Genomic DNA, 20678 nt, shown 5'->3' on the forward strand with positions numbered 1-20678 from the left:
CTTTCCCTTCTTGTCTATCCTTCCGAATTGTCAGATACCCCTGTATATTTAATTCCCAGTTTTGGCCACCCTGCAGCCACGTTTTTGTAATGGCCACCAAATCATACCCATTTGTAATGATTTCTGCCGTCACCTCATTTACTTTATTTCGAATGCTGCGTGCATTTAGGTAAAGTGTTTTAATACTAGTTTTTAAACCATGATTTTTAGTTTTGACCCCTCCTGCAGTCCCTTTATATTCATATATATTGTCCCTTCCTATCACCTTGTGGTTTACACTTACCCCAGTGCTACTCTGCTCTGTTGCCTCCTGCCTTTTGCATTCTTTCTTGGGATCTGTTCATCTGAGCTCTCACTACCCACTCTAACTAGCTCAGAGCCCTCTCCTGGGTTCCGAATACTCCTCGCATTGAGGCACCGAGCTTTCAGGCTTGCCTTTTTATTACACTTTGACCCTTTAGAATTTTGCTGTACAGTGGCCCTTTTTGTTTTTTGCCTTGGGTTTCTCTGCCCTCCACTTTTACTCATCTCCTTTCTGTCGTTTGCTTCTGTCTCTATTTTGTTTCCCTCTGTCTCCCTGCATTGGTTCCCATCCCCCTGCCATATTAGTTTAACTCCTCCCCAACAGCACGAGCAAACACTGCCCAGGTGCAGACCGTCCGGTTTGTACTGGTCCCACCACCCCTAGAGCCGGTTCCAATGCCCCAGGAATTTGAATCCCTCCCTGCTGCACCACTGCTCAAGCCACGTATTCATCTGAGCTATCCTGCGATTCCGACTCTGACTAGCACGTGGCACTGGTAGCAATCCCGAGATTACTAATTTTGAGGTCCTACTTTTTAATTTGGCTCATAGCTCCTTAAATACGTCTCGTAGGACCTCATCCTGTTTTTTACCTATATCATTGGTACCAATGTGCACCACGACAATTGGCTGTTCACCCTCCCTTTTCAGAATGTCCTGCACCTGCTCCGAGACATCCTTGACCCTTGCACCAGGGAGGCAACATAGCATCCTGGAGTCTTGGTTGTGGCCGCAGAAATGCCTATATATTCCCCTTACAATCGAATCCCCTATCACTATTGCTCTCCCACTCTTTTTCCTGCCCTCCTGTGCAGCAGAGCCTGCCATGGTGCCATGAACCTGGCTGCTGTTGCTCTCCCCTGATGAGTCATCCCCCTCAACAGTACCCAGAGGTGTATCTGTTTTGCAGGGGGATGACCGCAGGGGACCCCTGCACTACCTTCCTTGCACTGCTCTTCCTGTTCTTCCACTCCCTATCTGGCTGTGGACCCTTTACCTGCGGTAAGACCAACTCGATAAACTTGCAATAAAGGCCAAGATACAATTGGCCTTCCTGATCACTTGCTGTACCTGCATATTAACCTTTTGTATTTCATGCACAAGTACCCCCAAGTCCTGCTGTATTGCAGATCTTTGCAATCTTTTTCCATTTAAATAATAACTTGCTCTTTGATTTTTTTTCTGCCAAAGTTCATGACCTCGTACTTTCCAATATTATACTGCATCTGCCAAATTTTTGCCCACTCACTTAGCCTGTCTATGTCCTTTTGCAGATTGGTTGTGTCCTCCTCACACATTGCTTTTCTTCCCATCTTTGTATCGTCAGCAAACTTGGCTACGTTACACTCGATTCCTTCATACAACTTCCCCAGCTATTACCTTGGACCAAGTCCAGAGGTGTGGAAGCTTGGCATACTGCCCTACCCTGATCTAAGCTTTCTTCACTTACCTAATCCGTTAATATTGTTTTCTACCACCTCCATAACATTTGCTTGCCTCGGTCTTTACACATCCTTCTCTGTTGCTGGAATCCTAATCTGCATCATTTGAGGCCCAACCTTGAAGCTGCAATGTAACAATCACCACAACTACAGTTTATTAAAAGAGCTGTGGCCTGTGTCCTCTCCTGCACTCTTATCTTCCTGTTCAGTTTAACTGGTTACCTGTGCATCAACAAATTGATTTTAAGACCTAATTCTTAAATCCCACTATGGTCTTGTCCCACTGTAACTCAGTGACCTCTCAGCTGTGCATCTCTACTTAATGTCATCTCTTCCACCAACAATAGATTACTCTTCATTCTCTGTTCCCCTTTTCTTTTAGCCATTGTGCCTCTTCTGTATCTTCCTTACAGCCTCTCTCTTTTGTTACAAAAAAACTCCTAAAAACCTGCTTTAGCCTTGTCCCAATTTCTGTTTTCCTTTACTCCTACTAGGACTCCCTTTTTTCTACACCCTGTAAAACACTGGGATATTTTACATGACAAGCATAGTAGAAATAAAAGTTGCAATCTGTCCTCCCCCAGCCTCTTTGTGCTTTAACTGTCATTGGCCACTCGCCTTACAATTTCAGTCAGGTATTTACAAGTTTCAAGTTAAAATAACTTAAAATGCTGTAAGGCACTTGGGACATTGTGTAAGTCTTTTATAAGTTAATTTTGTCATAGACTTATCACAAAATTTAATTGAGGTACACAACATGATGCTTCATTGTAATGGGGGGGGGGCCCCAAGAATAGAACAGTGATTTGTTTCGATACCAGCACAGAACAAGCGGGCATATTTGTTATAGCTAGAAGAATGATTCAGTCACAAAATTAAAGCTCGAAATGGTGGTGGCTTATTTATAGAATGAGAATACAGAGATGCATCATACTTCGAAGATGTATACATAAATACACGAGAGAAAGAGTGTGGCTCCTGTCGGATGTTTTACTATGTTAAAGGCACGATATAAATGCAAGTTGTTGTTACACAGGCCCCAGCAGCATGCCCACTAAATTCAACAAAAAAAATGTTTCCGGCAGGAAACAAATGAATTTATTAAAAAGTCATCATATTAAAGGGAAGCATCACTGATATAATTGTATACGAAACCTCAATCTCTGCAGTGTGGCAGAACAGCAAAATGCCATGCTCTGAGCAGACACCTTTTGTAACTGTTGTAAAGGTTTTCATTATCAAATGCAAGAAATTATTTTCTATCATCAGTTTAGACTAAAAAAAACGCAAGACAAACTCACAATTTACTGTGGAACATATGAAAAGACACACTGATCGACCTAGCTTGTCTCACACAGTTGTGCATCACGATACATACACTCCCCACCCACCCAAAGCCACATAATCTTGGAGAGGCAAAGATAAAAACCCAGGCCAGTGGAAAAATGTAAAATTTCTCTGATCCCCTTGGGTAATCAAAAGTAGTCCTGGAGGCCTTTTGAGGCTTGATTAATGTTGTATGGTACCTGCCTCCTTGTACAAAGTGAACGCCTCCACGCCTCCCCTCACCCCGCCACACTCTTTCCCCTCCCCTCCCACCCCCACACTCTTCCCCCTTCCCCCCCGCTCCCCCCCCCTCCCCCCGCGCGCGCTCGTCCCGCTCTCCCCCCCCCCCCCCCCCCCCCCCGCGCGCTCGTCCCGCTCCCCCCGCCAGAAACAGGTTCAGCTCTGGCTTGAAAGAATACAGCAAATAAACGTTCACCACTTGAGCTGGCAGCCTGCTCCATTGGTCCACTATTCTCTGGGAAAAGAACAACTGCCTAACACCCAACCTAGTTCTGCGTTTTAAAAAAAAAAACTTATAGCTGTGACTCCTGGCTCTCTTTCAACTATTCAGTTGAAATAATTGGTCTACATATACACAATCTAGTCCTTGTTGTTTTATAAATTTCAATCAAATCACCCCATAGTCTACGCTTTTCTAAAGTATAGAGACCCTGCCTGTTGAGCCAATCTGGGTAACTAAGGTGTTTTAAACTGTAATCTTGAGACCCTCCTGCACCCTTTCTAAAGCCACAGTGTCTCCTGCTGTGGGAGGGAGACCAAAACTGGACGCAGTATTCTAACTGAGGCCTAACCAAGGTTTTGTACAAGGACAAAATGATGTGCTTTTTAAATATACAGTGTAATGACTCATCCTGTGAATACACCCTAGAATCCTATTCACTTTAGCTATAGCTTCACAGCATTGGTCATGGACCTTTCCAGGCAGAACACGCAATTTAGAATTTGGCAAAACAAGTACAGAATCAGTTGATTTCTCTTCACAGATAGTCACCTTCTACTTAAATTTGTGTTCTTCTGGAATTTACATTTAGTGTGTCAGCCTTGGCTCAGTGGGTAGCACTCAGGGTCAGAAGGTCCCACTCCAGAGACCTGAGCACAAAAATCTAAGCTGACACCCCAGTGCAGTGCTGAGGGAGGGCTGTGCTGTCGGATGAGATGTTAAACTGAGGCCCCCTCAGGTGGATGTAAAAGATCCCATGGTATGACTTTGAAGAAGAGCAGGGGAGTTATCTCTGGTGTCTTGGCCAATATTTATCCCTCAATCAACAAAACACAATCAGATTATCTGGGCATTATCACATTGCTGTTTGTGTGAGCTTGCTGTACTCAAATTAGCTGCCGCGTTTCCTACCCTACAACAGTGACGATACTTCAAAAAAACATTTCATTGGCTATAAAGTACTTTGGGACATCATAAATGCAAGTCTTTTTTTTTCAACTGTTAATTTTATCCAAAACCTGTGTCATTTATAGTTGGTTATCTTTTAGCCACATGCTCGTAAGTGGGATAACCATTAAAACACAGCACTGTAAATAAATTGGAAAAATTAAGTGGATTAGAATTGATTTCACATAACTGCTGTAGCCATAATTCACCCACTCACTTAATCTCGCTCTCATGCATTTATGTGTATAGCTTTGACGTATGATAATATATCTCTGTATTCTCACTGTATAAATAAGCTGCCACCATTTTGGAGCTATGATTTTGTGACTGAATCATTCTTCAAGCTATAACAAACTTGTTTTGTGCTGATACAACTTGGAACAAATCACTGATCTGCTCTTGGCCCTCCATTAGAACGAAACATCATGCTGTAATGTTTGTTTTATTATTAATAGGCAGGTGTTGACTGAGCTATAGCAGTTTCGTTTCTTCTTGAAATCAAGGCTCTCGTATCACAGAAATGTGTGCTTTCTCAGCAAATGGAAACCCAAGGATTCAATAATGCATAAGAACATAAGAAATAGGAGCAGGAGTAGGCCACTTGGCCCTTCGAGCCTACTACGCCATTCAATCAGATCATGGCTGGTCTGATCCTGGCCTCAACTCCAATTCCCTGCCTGCTCCCTATAGCCCTTGATTCCCTTGTACAAAAATCTGTCTATCTCCACCTTAAATATATTCAAAAGACCTAGCCTCCAGCTCTCTGGGGTAGAGAATTCCAAAGATTCTCGATCCTCTGAGAGAAGAAATTCCTCCTCATTTCTGTTTTAAATGGGTGACCCCTTATTCTGAAACTATGCCCCCTAGTTCTAGATATCTCCATGAGGGAAAACATCCTCTCTGCATCTACCCTGTCAAGCCCCCTCAAAATCTTATGTTTCAATAAGCTCACACCTCATTCTTCTAAGCTCCAAGGAGTATAGGCCCAACCTGCTCAACCTTCATATGACAACCCCTTCATCTTAGAAACATAGAAAATAGGTGCAGGAGTAGGCCATTCGGCCCTTCGAGCCTGCACTGCCATTCAATGAGTTCATGGCTGAACATGCAACTTCAGTACCCCATTCCTGCTTTCTCGCCATACCCCTTGATCCCCCTAGTAGTAAGGACTACATCTAACTCCTTTTTGAATATAATTAATGAATTGGCCTCAACAACTTTCTGTGGTAGATAATTCCACAGGTTCACCACTCTCTGGGTGAAGAAGTTTCTCCTCATCTCGGTCCTAAATGGCTTGCCCCTTATCCTGAGACTGTGACCCCTGGTTCTGGACTTCCCCAACATTGGGAACATTCTTCCTGCATCTAACCTATCTAAACCCGTCAGAATTTTAAACGTTTCTATGAGATCCCCTCTCATTCTTCTGAACTCCAGTGAATACAAGCCCAGTTGATCCAGTCTTTCTTGATATGTCAGTCCCGCCATCCTGGGAATCAGTCTGGTGAACTCCCTCAATAGCAAGAATGTCCTTCCTCAAGTTAGGAGACCAAAACTATACAAAATACTCCAGGTGTGGCCTCACCAAGGCCCTGGACTACTGTAGCAACACCTCCCTGCCCCTGTACTCCAATCCCCTTGCTATGAAGGCCAACATGCCATTTGCTTTCTTAACCGCCTGCTGTACCTACATGCCAACCTTCAATGACTGATGTACCATGACACCCAGGTCTCGTTGCACCTCCCCTTTTCCTAATCTGTCACCATTCAGATAATAGTCTGTCTCTCTGTTTTTACCACCAAAGTGGATAAGCTCACATTTATCCACATTATACTTCATCTGCCATGCATTTGCCCACTCACCTAACCTATCCAAGTCACTCTGCAGCCTCATAGCATCCTCCTTGCAGCTCACACTGCCACCCAACTTAGTATCATCCGCAAATTTGGAGATACTACATTTAATCCCCTCGTCTAAATCATTAATGTACAATGTAAACAGCTGGGGCCCCAGCACAGAACCTTGCGGTACCCCACTAGTCACTGCCTGCCATTCTGAAAAGTACCTATTTACTCCTACTCTTTGCTTCCTGTCTCTCAATCCATGTCAGCACACTACCCCCAATCCCATGTGCTTTAACTTTGCACATTAATCTCTTGTGTGGGACCTTGTCGAAAGCCTTCTGAAAGTCCAAATATACCACATCAACTGGTTCTCCCTTGTCCACTCTACTGGAAACATCCTCAAAAAATTCCAGAAGATTTGTCAAGCATGATTTCCCTTTCACAAATCCATGCTGACTTGGACCTATCATGTCACCTCTTTCCAAATGCGCTGCTATGACATCCTTAATAATTGATTCCATAACTTTACCCACTACTGATGTCAGGCTGACCGGTCTATAATTCCCTGTTTTCTCTCTCCCTCCTTTTTTACAAAGTGGGGTTTTACATTGGCTACCCTCCACTCGATATGAACTGATCCAGAGTCTGTGGAATGTTGGAAAATGACTCAATGCATCCGCTATTTCCAAGGCCACCTCCTTAAGTACTCTGGGATGCAGTCCATCAGGCCCTGGGGATTTATCGGCTTTCAATCCCATCAATTTCCCCAACACAATTTCCCGACTAATATGGATTTCCCTCAGTTCCTCCTTCTTACTCGACCCTCTGACCCCTTTTATATCCGGAAGGTTGTTTGTGTCTTCCTTGGTGAATACCGAACCAAAGTACTTGTTCAATTGGTCTGCCATTTCTTTGTTCCCCGTTATGACTTCCCCTGATTCTGACTGCAGGGGACCTACGTTTGTCTTTACTAACCTTTTTTTCTTTACATATCTATAGAAACTTTTGCAGTCCGTCTTAATGTTCCCTGCAAGCTTCCTCTCGTACTCTTATTTTCCCTGCCCTAATCAACCCTTTGTCCTCCTCTGCTGAGTTCTAAATCTTAGGAAACAATCTCATGATCCTTCCTTAAATAAGGAGACCAAAACTATACGCAGTACTCCAGGTGTGGTCTTACCAATGCAGTTGGAGCAGGACTTCCCTACTTTTATACTCCATTCCCCTTGCAATAAAGGCCAGCATTCTATGTGCGTTCCTGATTACTTGCTGTACCTGCATGCTAACGTTTTGTGTTTCATGTACAAGAACTCCCAGATCCCTCTGTACTACAGCATTTTGTAATTGCTCCCCGTTTAAATAATAATTTGCTTTTTTATTTCTCCTACCACAGTGGATAACCTCACATTTTCCCACATTATAGTCCATCTGCCAAATTTTTGCCTATCTATATGCCTTTGTAAATTCTTTGCGTCCTCCTCACAACTTGCTTTCCCACCTATCTTTGTATCATCAGCAAATTTGGCTACGTTAAACTCTGTCCCTTCAGCCAAGTCATTAATATAAATTGTAAATAGTTGAGGTCCCTGCACTGATCCCTGTGACACCCCACTACTTAGTTTGCCAACCTGAAAATGACCCATTTATCCCGACTGTCTCTTCTGTTAGTTAGCCAATCCTCTATCCATGCCAATATATTACCCCCACCCTGTGAGCTCTTATCTTTTGCAGTAACCTTTTGTGTGGCACCACCTTAAATACATTATGGAATCCAAAATTTATGACACCAACTGGTTCTCCTTTATCCACTCTGCTTGTTACATCCTCAAAGAACTCCAGCAAATTTGTCAAACATGATTTCCCTTTCATAAAAGCATGCTGACTCTGCTTGATTGCATTATGATTTTCTAAATGTCCTGCTACTACGTCCTTAATGATGGATGCCAGCATTTTCCCAATGACCGATGCTAGGCTAACTGGTCTATAGTTTCCTGCTTTCTGTCTCCCTCCTTTCTTAAATAGGGATGTTACATTTGCGGTTTTCTAGTCTGCTGAGACGGCTCCAGAATTCTGGGAAATTTGGTAGATTACAACCAATGCATCCACTATCTCTGCAGCCATTCGGTCCAGGGGACTTGTCCACCTTTAGTCCTGTTATCAATGGCTAAGGGGGCACTACATGAAGTGACATTTTATAGTACACCACCATATTGTACACTTGAGGCCAACCTACACATTTGTTGAAGAGCACTCCTTTGTGTTACCAATAAAAGCAAACTTGAATAATATTTCAGTACTGACAGTGCTTTAGGAGAGACTTTGCTGGTAGGCTCATGCTATATAAATATATGTTTGGAGCTGTGTACCCCGAAGTTCATGGATCTGCAGTGTTGTGAGAATGTTAATCTTGGAAGGAAATTAAAGTGAATGAGCAACAAAAACCTGCTTCTCTTTATTTAAAATGTCTGGAAAATTAATCAAGGAGACCTGCTTCTCCTTTACAATGCTGGAGATATCACCAAGGGCGCTATGCAGCGCCGAGCCTGCGGCCAACATCTCGCCGCAGGCAACTAGGCCCATATAGCAGTGCCTGGTCTCCAGTCGTCTTGGACCCCCTTGCCACTGGACCTAGACCTCACTCAGCTAAGTCCATGTGGTAGCTGGTGTGCAACGACCATCCCATGTTAAAAGAACTCATGCACAGGCATCTTCCACTCTGTTAACATGAAGTTCGGGACCTGGAATGTCAGGACTCCTAAGTGGAGGAAGTGCATCCGAGAGGGTGCTGAGCACCTCGAGTCTCAACGCTGAGAGCTTGCAGAAATCAAGCGCAGACAGCGGAAAGAGCGTGCGGCGAACCAGTCCCACCCACCCCTTCCCTCAATATTATCTGTCCCATCTATGACAGAGTCTGTGGCTCAAGTATTGGACTGTTCAGCCACCAAAGAACTCACTTCAGGAGTGGAAGCAAGTCTTCCTCGATTCCGAGGGACTGCCTATGATGGCTGGAGATATAAAACAAGCAGTCCTGTGACTTCCCCATCCCCTATCTATTCATTCTGTCAGAAATGTGGGAGTTGAATTCAAGAGTAATAGTGCGGTTCATTTTGGGGCTGAGGTTTTCTGCCAAAGCATTGTGATGTTTTTGTCTCTGAGCTCATTTGTGAAGGAATATTCCTTTAATGGATTTGAAGCAGATTCTGTTTGATGCATATTCATATGACTTATTGTGAATAATCCACTTGTCTTCATGGTGTATATTTTTTACCTTTTTTAAACTGCTCATCTGATTTTACTTCCATTCTCTTTATCCCCTCCCCTCCCCGCGCCCCAAACAGATTGTCTCTGATTTTGATAAGTTGGGAGTACCTCAGCCCATATGTTTTACATTTTATTTTCCTAGAAATCTCTAATCAAGTTATTTTAAAAGTGGTTGGTCCAAATTGCATCTGCAGCCACGTAGTAAATATTGCTGTTGTGCTTAGTTCTAATAAGTGTACCATTTATTGTTTCATACTTTTTAAAATGAGCTGCTTTAGATCTGACTGCTCTAATAAAGTGTAGAAAAATCTCAAGTTCTTCAAATGCTTGCGGGCCAGAAAAAGTGCTGATGACGGAAGAAGCCAACTGGCTCTGTCCAGTCAGTGATCGATGTAGCCACAGATTGAATCTGGACAAAACACCAATGAACTTATCTGGAATTATTTTCTGTAATTAGTGCTTTACACTTTTATTTGATGACAAACTTATTAGGCAATAAAATTTGGCTTTAAATTACCCTCCTTGGCTTTGAATTGGTTTTTGTTTTGCTCGAATAGCCCAGCAGAATGTTAAAGGAATTGTTTGCATGCTTTGTGAATCAGTTAACTTGATGTGTTTTGCGAATTGTACAATTTAAGCAAAACAAGTAAATGTTCTACTGGGCAGATGATTGAAGTGAAAGCTTCAAGGAGACTTCAAAGAACAGTCAAATGCAGACCCACCAAGTAAACCAAATATCACCTGAATTTGATAGGATTTTAAAAAAAAATCAATTTTGGCAAAAGGCATATAAAAATGTTAAAGTATGTAACTTGCCAGAGATGTTGCTATGGGTTTAACTGCAGACATGTGGTTATTTTCCTCCTCTTCCCCCACCCCCATCTGCAGAAAAAGATTTCGGTGTGGTCCGGTGCATACAAAAGTTTTGCTTTGTTTTACTTTACTTAGCCTCTTGCACTAGCAAATGTCATGAATCTTCCTTTAGAAATGCAAGCAAATCTTCCTGATGACGCAGCTGGTGCATTTAAGCTGTGATACTAAGTTAAACGTCAAAAAACGTCCAGGTTCAGTCCCGATCTGTGTTGAGTTAAGCATCTTAGCTTGGCAGGACTTCGGGGGTGGAGAGAATGGGAAAATATTTATTGCCAACCCAACAGAATTGTTTTGTCCATGAATTTAAATCAATGTACCTCTGATCTTTATTGGAAGTAAGGTCTTGTTTTGTAGCTTCAGTAATGTTTTAGTTACAGGTTTCTACACTGCATGCTGCATTTACATACATTCCAGCAGAATGTCTTTGATTAATGCAATAAATGTGTGGCTTGCTTTTTGTATTTCTGTTTGAAATAACTGAGCTTAGTATAAAGTAGCAGAATCATCTATTTGTCTTACTTATTCTCACTGCCATGTTTTTAACCAACTTAACTGAGGTTCTCTGTTTTCCTGTTGAAGATATTGTTTACAGCACGATTTCTGTGAAAGAGACGGACCACTTGGACATTCAGGTATGCTACTTTACGGTCACTGCTGCCCTCTGGTGTTCCTATGCTGGCAGTCCATGGTTAGATTATGTAGCACTGTCTCAGAGAGCTTGAACACAAACGTGTATTGTACTGTTTTAATGAAAACGCAGTCATAGTGAATATATCATACAACAGATCTTAAATGTTATTATATTTGGAAATAATGTTCTCCTTATTTCCACATTGTATCGATTGACCAGATGTAATGCTTAAGTTTTTTTTGTTTATGCCTCTGCTTTGTACTGTATCTTGTAATTTTTTATATATGCATTCACTAATACATGAGAATTATGTAATTTTATACCAACTTATTTGTATTATGGATTTAAAACATGAATAATTTTGTGTTCAGTGCAATATAAAGTCTAATGCCATTTGCTTGGGGAGTGTAGTTGTCAACAATTTTCAAATAATTCCTAAATTCCTTCTGACAGCCTCTGGGATCCAAAGAGGCTGGCACATTTGTCAATGCCTTTCTCAAGCGCAGCTTACCACGGTTGGATGCTGATCAGATTCAGACACATTTGAGCAGAAAGGCTGTTATCCTTGAGCATTTCTTAAAGAAGCGCAAGAAACAGAAGAGGAGAAAAACAAAGTGTCTGTCTGCCAAGGAGAGGCGGGAATTGAGGATATTTGAGCTCAAACCTGAACAACAAAGGTAGGCTGGTCATGTCCGTGTTGAGACTTTTTTTACCGATCCTGTATCGTACAGTTGCAGAATAGAAAAATCCAGAGAAATGATGTACAAGAAGCTAGTATATTCTTTCCAAAATTTCTGTTTTAAAATAGATCTGCAGTATTGAATTATGTTGCACAAGACACACATTGCCCTGTTTAGTGTCCAGTTTTGGATCCCAGCTTCAACTGTCAGTCAGTCTTTCGAGTTCCATAGAACTTCATCTGAGTGGGAAGATACTCTTAACACCTCCGGTTAATGACACGGTACTAACTCAGAGATTCTTGGGGCACATAACCCACTCTGAACATGTGCCTTCTGTCCATTGAAAATGAGCTGAATTGATGAATATGGTGAAGTCGACAGTTGGGCATGCTGTCCTAGCTGGAGATCATGCAGAAAAATTGAATTTAAATAAATGGAAGCATTATAAATTAAAAAAATAAATGACTTGATTGGAGGTTGGTGGTAATTATACATATGAATAAATCGTATTCAAACTCATGGTAGTGGCATTCATTTGTAACTTGGAGCTTTGGAAGTTCTCATTGATCACTTACTGTATTGAACATTTGAACGAACCACATTTCTGTTTAATTTCATCAGTATTGGTTCACACTGGTTAGCATAAGCAACTGATGGGCAGATATAGCCCAATTTCTACAGTCATTCTGTCCTTGTCTGGAGGCAAGTACACTAGTATAACTCTTAAGTGACACTTCACAATTTTTAAGTGCAATGGTTTAATAAAGCCTTTGTAATGTGGTCGTTCTACACTGAACTGATCACATTTTCTACATTCTATACAATTCTCCTCTGTATCAAAGGGGGTTTCCAGTAAAATGCTAATTCTGAACATGATTCAGACACTTTTAATCCATAGATGTTAAAATGCTGCAAATTTCATTTTTCCAGATATAAATTGTTTCTCCCTTTGCATCAGCTGTGGAAGCAATACATTCGAGACTTGTGTAATGGCTTGAAACCTGACACGTAAGTATCTTGTACTTGACACTTGTGTTATAGAATGAGCGTGTTACAGTTAATTGGTTACTGTACAATTACATTATATGTGCATGAAGCTCAAACGACCTCTTTATCACACACACAAGTGCGAAAGATGTGCCGACTGTAATCTTATCAGCAATTTAATTAGTGTCTAAAGCACTGATTTTTAAGTTGATTGAACTCTTTCAAGGTCAAAATATAAAAAGACAGTTCACAGAACGCTGCAGATTAAGAAATAGGTGCTTTTAATTTTGCCCAAGTCTTAACAGTTGCTACTGTGGACGTATACACAAAAAATATTCAGTGAAAGTCATTGGCAGCAATGTGCCAGTGACCCCAGGTATAGTTCTCACTTTAATGACGGGAAGGAGAGGGAAAATAATAATTTTTGTGTTGCTCCTTGTTACTAGCAGTGTTAGCGGGCAATAAGTCTATTTTACTTTGGGCTGTTTCTAAATCAGAAAGGGCACCTCAACCTAATTATATTGCAGATAAGATGAAAAGTCATTCATTTATAGATTCTTCTTAAAAGACACTGGGCTAGAAATTTGCCAACCTTGCACCCATTTTTTGGGCGATGAACCGGTAATTTCGGAGAAGTCTTGCGCCGGCAGTTTTTAAGTACCACTATGGAGCAGACCGCCGTTGTGCAAGACTTGAAATACCTCTTTTGCCAAAAATTTGTCTCAGCAGTGACCCGTATGCTGCATGAAAAAAAAACACCTGGGAAAAATCTGCGCTGCAGCCCTTGGAACAGCGGTAGGTATGAAGACCTGCAAAAAAGGTAAGTTAAAGTTTTTATTTTTCAATTCTTTTGCAGCAATTCAATAGTTAAGTATCTTGTGAAAGTTTTATGATTTATTTTTTGAAATTTTTTGGGGGAGTGTTTTCCCCCCCTCCAAGGCCTCTCTCGCAGCGGACTAAAGTTGGTGAGGATCGCAGTTTCCGCTGTGAATCCTCATGCCACACCGATTTTTACCACTGGGCGGATTTTTACACGAAACTTAGGCCTTAAAAAAACTAGTGGAGTGATAATTTTTTGGCAAAAAAATACCGCTCTCACCAAAAAACAATATTCTAACCCACTGTCTTCATTGCAGAAGTGTTTATCAAAGTTAAAGTTTGTTTGGGGGTTAATTCATACAAGGGCTGGTTTATTATTGGTCACAGTGAAGTAATATATTAGTAATACAATAATTCATTTTGACTTTCACTTCAGTTTGGTATCTGTCTCTCCCCATGAAGCTTCTTGGAGTATTTTCTATGTTTAAGGTGCTGTATAAGTTGTTTATAATTTGCAATGTTGCATCATGCAACATTAAATAAGCAACAATATTTATTTTTACCAAGCACGTTTTTTAAAATTAAGAATACTCACTCACCCGTGGTGATTACACACATCTTTAAAGTGTAGTATTCACGTAAAGTGGGGTTCAAAACTGAGGGCTGATTAGACCAGGATGTACAGACGTAATTCAGTCCCCACATTCTGTCCTTATATTTACATTTACATTATGCATCCCTATGTCTACATTTACAATGGAAACTATCTGTGTAAGCTTGTCACGTTGTTATTACATCCTCCTGCCAGTGATGGCATTACAGCGCCTCCGCTGGGTGGAGGACGTAATGACAGCATGTCAAATTAACATAGACAGTTTTCATTATAATTGAGGTCATAGAAATTTATAATGGAAAAGGTTGATAGGAAGTGTACACAAGATTTTAAAATAATTTTCTAGTTGATCTCTCGTGGCATTGCACATGGGGAGTCGAGATCAAGTGTATAGTATTAGGCAGTCCCTCGTATCGATGATGACCCGCTTCCACACCAAAAAGGGATGAGTTCACAGGTATTTCATTGAGGGACCTGTTTTTCCAGGTCCCAAACTACATATTGAAGAGTGCAAGATGCCTGTGGATTCTTCTAACATGGGGTGGCCGTTGCACACCAGCCACCACAGGGGCTTGACGGAGCTAGGTTTTGGTCGAGTGGCAACGGTTGACCAAGACGATTGGAGACCAAGCACTGCTGCATAGACCTGGCACACACACATACTCCTACTGACCATAGATCGCAGTGTAGGCTGGTCCGTGCTGCACCTGGGGATACATTCACCCAATATTCTGGCTCTTTTCTTGTATATGTCTCCAAGTTGATATATATCCAACTCTATTTCATCTTGACTGTTCAGTGGCCTTTAATGCACAATTAAAATTGTACAGGTACTATAAATATTTCCCTTGTTCGTTCTTAACACAGATCCATATGCGGTCTTGAGGTGAAGAAGGGTTGCAGGACAGGGGAATATTGAAGTAATCCAGTCCCCATTTTTACAAAGTCATGTATTCTGTCCTTACTTTGCTTACTACATTCAGTTAATATTTATTTATAGTCAAATACCCTGCAGCAAAATATACAGCAATTTGGAAAGCAGAGAAGTAGGGCTAGCCGTAGCAGTTTCTCTGCAATGGAGGGTGAAGGACCAGGAGGTGCAAAACTGAGGTGTTAGTGACTTTTACTGGCAGGAGTGAGAGAAATTTACATAGAACATTTCCATTATTAATGTGGACATTAGAATTTAGAATGATCAAAGTTTACCGGATGTGCTTGCAAACCTAAGATTTTAAATATATTATCGATGATGCCCCTTAAATGAGATGGGAGTTTATATTGTGTTGCTACGAGTGAGTATTTAACATTTCACTACCTCATCTCTAATGTGCAAACATAATCTGGCAGATTTAGTCAAGCTTCATAATTGCTTTTACCTTATCAAACATTGGGTTTGTGTTCACTGAGAGGTTTTCCAAATGGATCCGTTTTAGTTTACAATAATGCCATAGAAGAATTCTCCAACTAGAAATATCTATTGAGTGCTTCAGGTTCAAGATTGCAGTGTAATGGTCCATCAATGATAAAAATGTCTCGACAACATTTTATAAACCATTTCAAGACTAATTAGTATCCTCGAGACTTGGATCATGTTTTGAGGAAGTAGATTTGTCAAATATAATGAGCGGCCTTTATTTCTAGTTTGTAGCTACGACACAAAATACAATTTACAAAACCTTAAGCAAATAGATTTATATAAGTCATTGTATAAACTGATGCACAATTTTATGAACAGAAGACACTCAATTGACACACATTACTATATATTGAGCAACAGCATTTATATAGCGCCTTCATAGGAGCGCAATCAGCCAGAAATTGCCACCAAGTCAAAGAAGGAGATATTATGGAGGTTTTATGAAGGTTCTTAAAGAAGGAGCGAGAGGCGGAGAGGTTTAGGAAGGGAATTCCACAGTTTAGGGAATTCCAATTGTAACCCCACTATTTAAAAAAGAAGGGAGAGAGAAAACTGGGAACGACAGACCGGTTAGCCTAACATCAGTAGTAGGGAAAGTGCTAGAGTCTATTATAAAGGATGTGATAATGGGACACTTGGATAATATCAACGGGATTCAACAAAGTCAACATGGATTTATGAAAGGAAAATCGTGCTTGACAAACCTACTGGAGTTTTTTTGAGGATGTAACTGATGGAATAGATAAGGGAGAACCAGTGGATGTAGTGTATTTGGATTTTCGGAAGGCATTTGACAAAGTCCCACATAAGAGGTTAGTGTGCAAAATTAAAGCCCGTAGGATAGATACTGGCATGGATTGAAAATTGGCTAACTGACAGGAAACAGGGAGTAGGAATAAACGGGTCTTTTTCGGGGTGGCGGGCAGTGACTAGTGGGGTACCACAGGGATCAGTGCTTGGGGCCCCAGCTATTCACAATATATATATAAATGATTTGGATGACGTAACTAAATATAATATTTCCAAGTTTGCTGACGACACAAGACTAGGTGGGATTATGAGTTGTGAGGAGGATGCAAAGACACTGCAAGGCGATTTAGATAGGTTGAGTGAGTGGACAAACATATGGCAGATGCAGTATAACGTGGATAAATGTGAAGTTATCCACTTTTTGGTAGGAAAAACATAAATACAAAGTACTATTTAAATGGTGATGGCTTGGGAAGTGTCGATGTACAGAGAGACCTAGAGGTCCTTGTACACCAGTCATTGAAAGCAAACATGCAGGTGCAGCAAGCAGTTAGGAAGACAAATGGTATGTTGGCCTTCATTGCAAGAGGATTTGAGTACAGGAGCAAGGATGTCTTACTACAGTGATACTGGGCCTTGGTGAGACTACACCTGGAGTATTGTGTGCAGTTTTGGTCTCCTTAAGAAAGGATATACTTGCCATAGAGGGAGTACAGCGAAGGTTCACCAGACTGATTCCTGGGATGGCAGGACTGTCGTATGAGGAGAGATTGGGTCGACTAGGACTAGAGTTTAGAAGAATGAGAGGGGATCTCATTGAAACATATAAAACTCTGGGTTGGACAGACTAGATGCGGGGAGGATGTTTCCCCTGGCTGGGAAGTCTAGAACAAGGGGTCACAGCCTCAGGATACAGGGTAGGAAATTTAGAACTGAGATGAGAAATTTCTTTACTCAGAGGGTGGTAAACCTGTGGCATTCTCTACCACAGAAGGCTGTGGAGGCCAAGTCACTGAATATATTTAAGAAGGAGATAGATAGATTTCTAGACACAAAAGGCATCAAGGGGTATGGGGAGAAAGTGGGAATATGGTGTTGAGATAGAGGATCAGCCATGATATTGAATGGTGGTGCAGGCTCGAAGGGCCGAATGGCCTATTCCTGCTCCTATTTTCTATGTTTAGGGCTTAGATAGCTGAAGGCACAGCTGCCAATGGTGGGGTTAAGATAGTGGGGATGAATGAAAGTCCAGAACAGTGGTGGAACACAGTTCTCTGAGGCTTGTAGAGCTGGAACAGGTTACAGAGATAGAGAAGGGAGAGGCCAAGGAAGGATTTGAACACGAGGATGAGAATTTTAAATTTGAGGTACTGATGGACTGGAAGCTGATGTAGATCAGTAAGCACAGGCGTGATGGATTAGTGGGATTTGGTACAGGCAGTAGAGTTTTGGATGAGCTCATGTTAATGTACGGTGGAAGATGGGAGGCCAGCCAGGAGACAATTAGAATAGTCAAGTTTGGAGGTGATAAAAGCACAGATGGGGGTTTCAACTGCAGGTGGGCTGAGGCAGATGAAGAGACGGATGATGTAACAAAGGTTGAAGTAGGCTATCTTTGTGACTGAAAGTATACAGGTTTGGAAGCTCAGCTCAGGGTCAAATAAGTTGCTGAGGTTGTGAACAGTCTGGTTCAGCTTGAGACGGCCGGAGAGGGTGATAGAATCAGTGGCGAAGGAACAGAGTTTGTGGTGGGGGCTGAAGATAATGGCTTTGGTCTTCCCAATGTTGGAGGAAATTGTGGCTTATCCTGGACTGGATGTCAGACAAGCAGGCTGACAACTTGGAGGCAGTGGAGGGGTCGAGAGAGGTGGAGGTGAGGTAGAACTGGTTGTCGTTAGCGTACACGTGGAACTTGACGTCATGTCTTCGGCTGATGTCGCCGAAGGACAGCGCGTAGATAAGAAATAGGAGCGGGCTGAGGATAGATTCTTTGGGAACTCCAGAGGCAGGGGTGCACGGTTGGGAAGAGAAGCGGGTACAGTAGCATAGTGGTTATGTTATTGCATATAATCCAGAGACGTGAGTTCAAATCCCACCATGCAACTTTGTGAATTTGAATGTAGTTAATTAATTAAATCTGGAATTAAAACCCTCGTATCAGTAATGGTGACCATGAAGCTATCGGATTATCGTCAAAACTCAATTGATTCACTGATGTTCTTTAGGGAAGCAAACCTGCCATCTTTACCTGGTCTGGCCTTTATTTGACTCCAGACCCACAGTAATATGGTTGACTCTTCACTGCCATCTGAAATGGCCTAGCAAACCACTCAGTTGTACCAAACTGCTACAAAAAAGTCTAATAAGAATAAAACTAGACAAACCACCCAACATCGACCCTGCAAAGTCCTCCTCACTAACATCTGGGGACTTGTGCCAAAATTGGGAGAGCTGTCCCACAGACTAGTTAAGCAACAGCCTGACATCGTCATACTCACAGAATCAAACCTTTAAGCCAACGTCCCAGACTCCTCCAACACGACCCCTGGGTATGTCCTGTCCCACTGCCAGGACAGAAGCACCCGAGGTCGTGGCACAGTGTATACAGTCGGGAAGGAGAGGCCCTGGGAGTCCTCAACATTGACTTTGGACCCCATGAAGTTTCATTGCAGCAGGTTAAACATGGGTACGGAAACCTCCTGCTGATTACCACCTACCGCCCTCCCTCTGCTGATGAATCAGCACTCCTCCATTTTGAACACCAATTGGAAGAAGTACTGAGGATAGCAATGGCACAGAATGTACTCTGGGTGGGGGACTTAAATGGCCATCACCAAGAATGGCTTGGTAGTACCACCACTGACTGAGCTGGCCGAGTACTAAAGTCTGTAACATCATGACCTGGCATATCCCTCTCTCTACCATTACCATCAAGCCAGGAGACCAATCCTGGTTCAATGCGGAGTGTAGACAAGCATACCAGGAGCTGCATTAGGCGTACCTGAAAATGATATGCCAACCTGGTTAATCTAAAACACAGGACTACATGATTGTTAAACAGTGGAAACAGCCTGCTATAGACAGAGATAAACAATCCCATAACCAATGGATCCGATCAAAGCTCTGCAGTCCTGCCACATCCAGTCGTGAATGGTGGTGGACAATTAAACAACGAATTGGAGGAGACGGCTCCATGAACATCCCTATCCTCAATGATGGTGAAGCCCAACACGCGAGTGGAAAAAGACCAAGGCTGCAGCATTCGCAACTATCTTCAGTCAAAAATGCCGAGTGGATGATCCATCTCAGCCTACTCCTGAGGTCCCCACCATCGCAGAAGCCAGTCTTCAGCCAATTTGATTCGCTCCATATGATATCAAAAAACGGCTGGGCGCACTGGATACAGCAAAGGCTATGGCCCCTGACAACATCCCAGCTATACTGCTTGAAGATTTGTGTTCCAGAACTAGCTGTGCCTCTAGCCAGGCTGTTCAACTACAGCTACAACACTGGCATCTATCCAACAAAGTGCAAAATTGCCGAGGTATGTCTATGTCTTGTCCAGAAAAAGCAGGACAAATCCAATCCATCCAATTACGCCACCGCCCACCCCCCCCCCCGCCCCCGGCCATCAGTCTGCTCACAATCCTCAGCAAAGTGATGGAAGGGTCGTCAACAGTGCTATTAAGCGGCACTTGCTCACCAATAACCTGCTCACCGATGCTCAGTTTGGGTTCTGTTCGGACCATTCAGCTCCAGACCTCATTACATCCTTGGTCCAAACATGGACAAAAGAACTAATTTCCAGAGATGAGATGAGAGTGTCTGCCCTTGACAGCAAAGCAGCATTTGACCAAGTGTGATACCAAGGAGCCCTAGTAAAATTGAGGTCAATGGGGATCAGGGGGAAAACTGTCCACTGGCTGAAGTCATACCTAGCGCAAAGGAAGGTGATTGTAGTTTTTGGAGGCCAATCATCTCAGCCCCAGGACATCGCTGCAGGAGTTCCTCAGGGCAGTGTCCTAGACCCAACCATCTTCAGCTGCTCCATCAATGACCTTCCCTCCATCATAAGATCAGAAGTAGGGATGTGTTCAGTTCCATTTGCAATTCCTCTGATAACGAAATAGTCCGTCCCTGCTTGTAGCAAGACCTGGACAGCATTCAGACTCAGACTGATAAAAAGCAAGTAATATTCACACCAGACAAGTGCCAGGCAATGACCATCTCCGACAAGAGAGAGTCTACCACTTCCTCTTGACATTCAATGGCATTACCATCATCAAATCCCCCCCTTCATCAACATCTTGGGGATCACCATTGACCAGA

General features: G+C 42.4%; 1 protein-coding gene across 3 annotated transcripts in view; it reads left to right on the forward strand.

The window, feature by feature from the left end:
- The window catches only part of pop4 (POP4 homolog, ribonuclease P/MRP subunit), a 52628-nt gene that overhangs the window by 19772 nt on the left and 12178 nt on the right, over positions 1-20678 (forward strand). For all 3 annotated transcript variants that reach the window (XM_070896957.1, XM_070896958.1, XM_070896956.1), the window contains exons 2-4: positions 11032-11084; positions 11537-11760; positions 12694-12771. In XM_070896957.1, coding sequence (XP_070753058.1) covers positions 11032-11084; positions 11537-11760; positions 12694-12771 — 355 coding nt within the window. The remainder of the gene's footprint in view (positions 1-11031; positions 11085-11536; positions 11761-12693; positions 12772-20678) is intronic.

This window comes from Pristiophorus japonicus, chromosome 13 (assembly GCF_044704955.1).
Source record: "Pristiophorus japonicus isolate sPriJap1 chromosome 13, sPriJap1.hap1, whole genome shotgun sequence".
In the NCBI taxonomy this organism is placed as follows: domain Eukaryota; kingdom Metazoa; phylum Chordata; class Chondrichthyes; family Pristiophoridae; genus Pristiophorus; species Pristiophorus japonicus.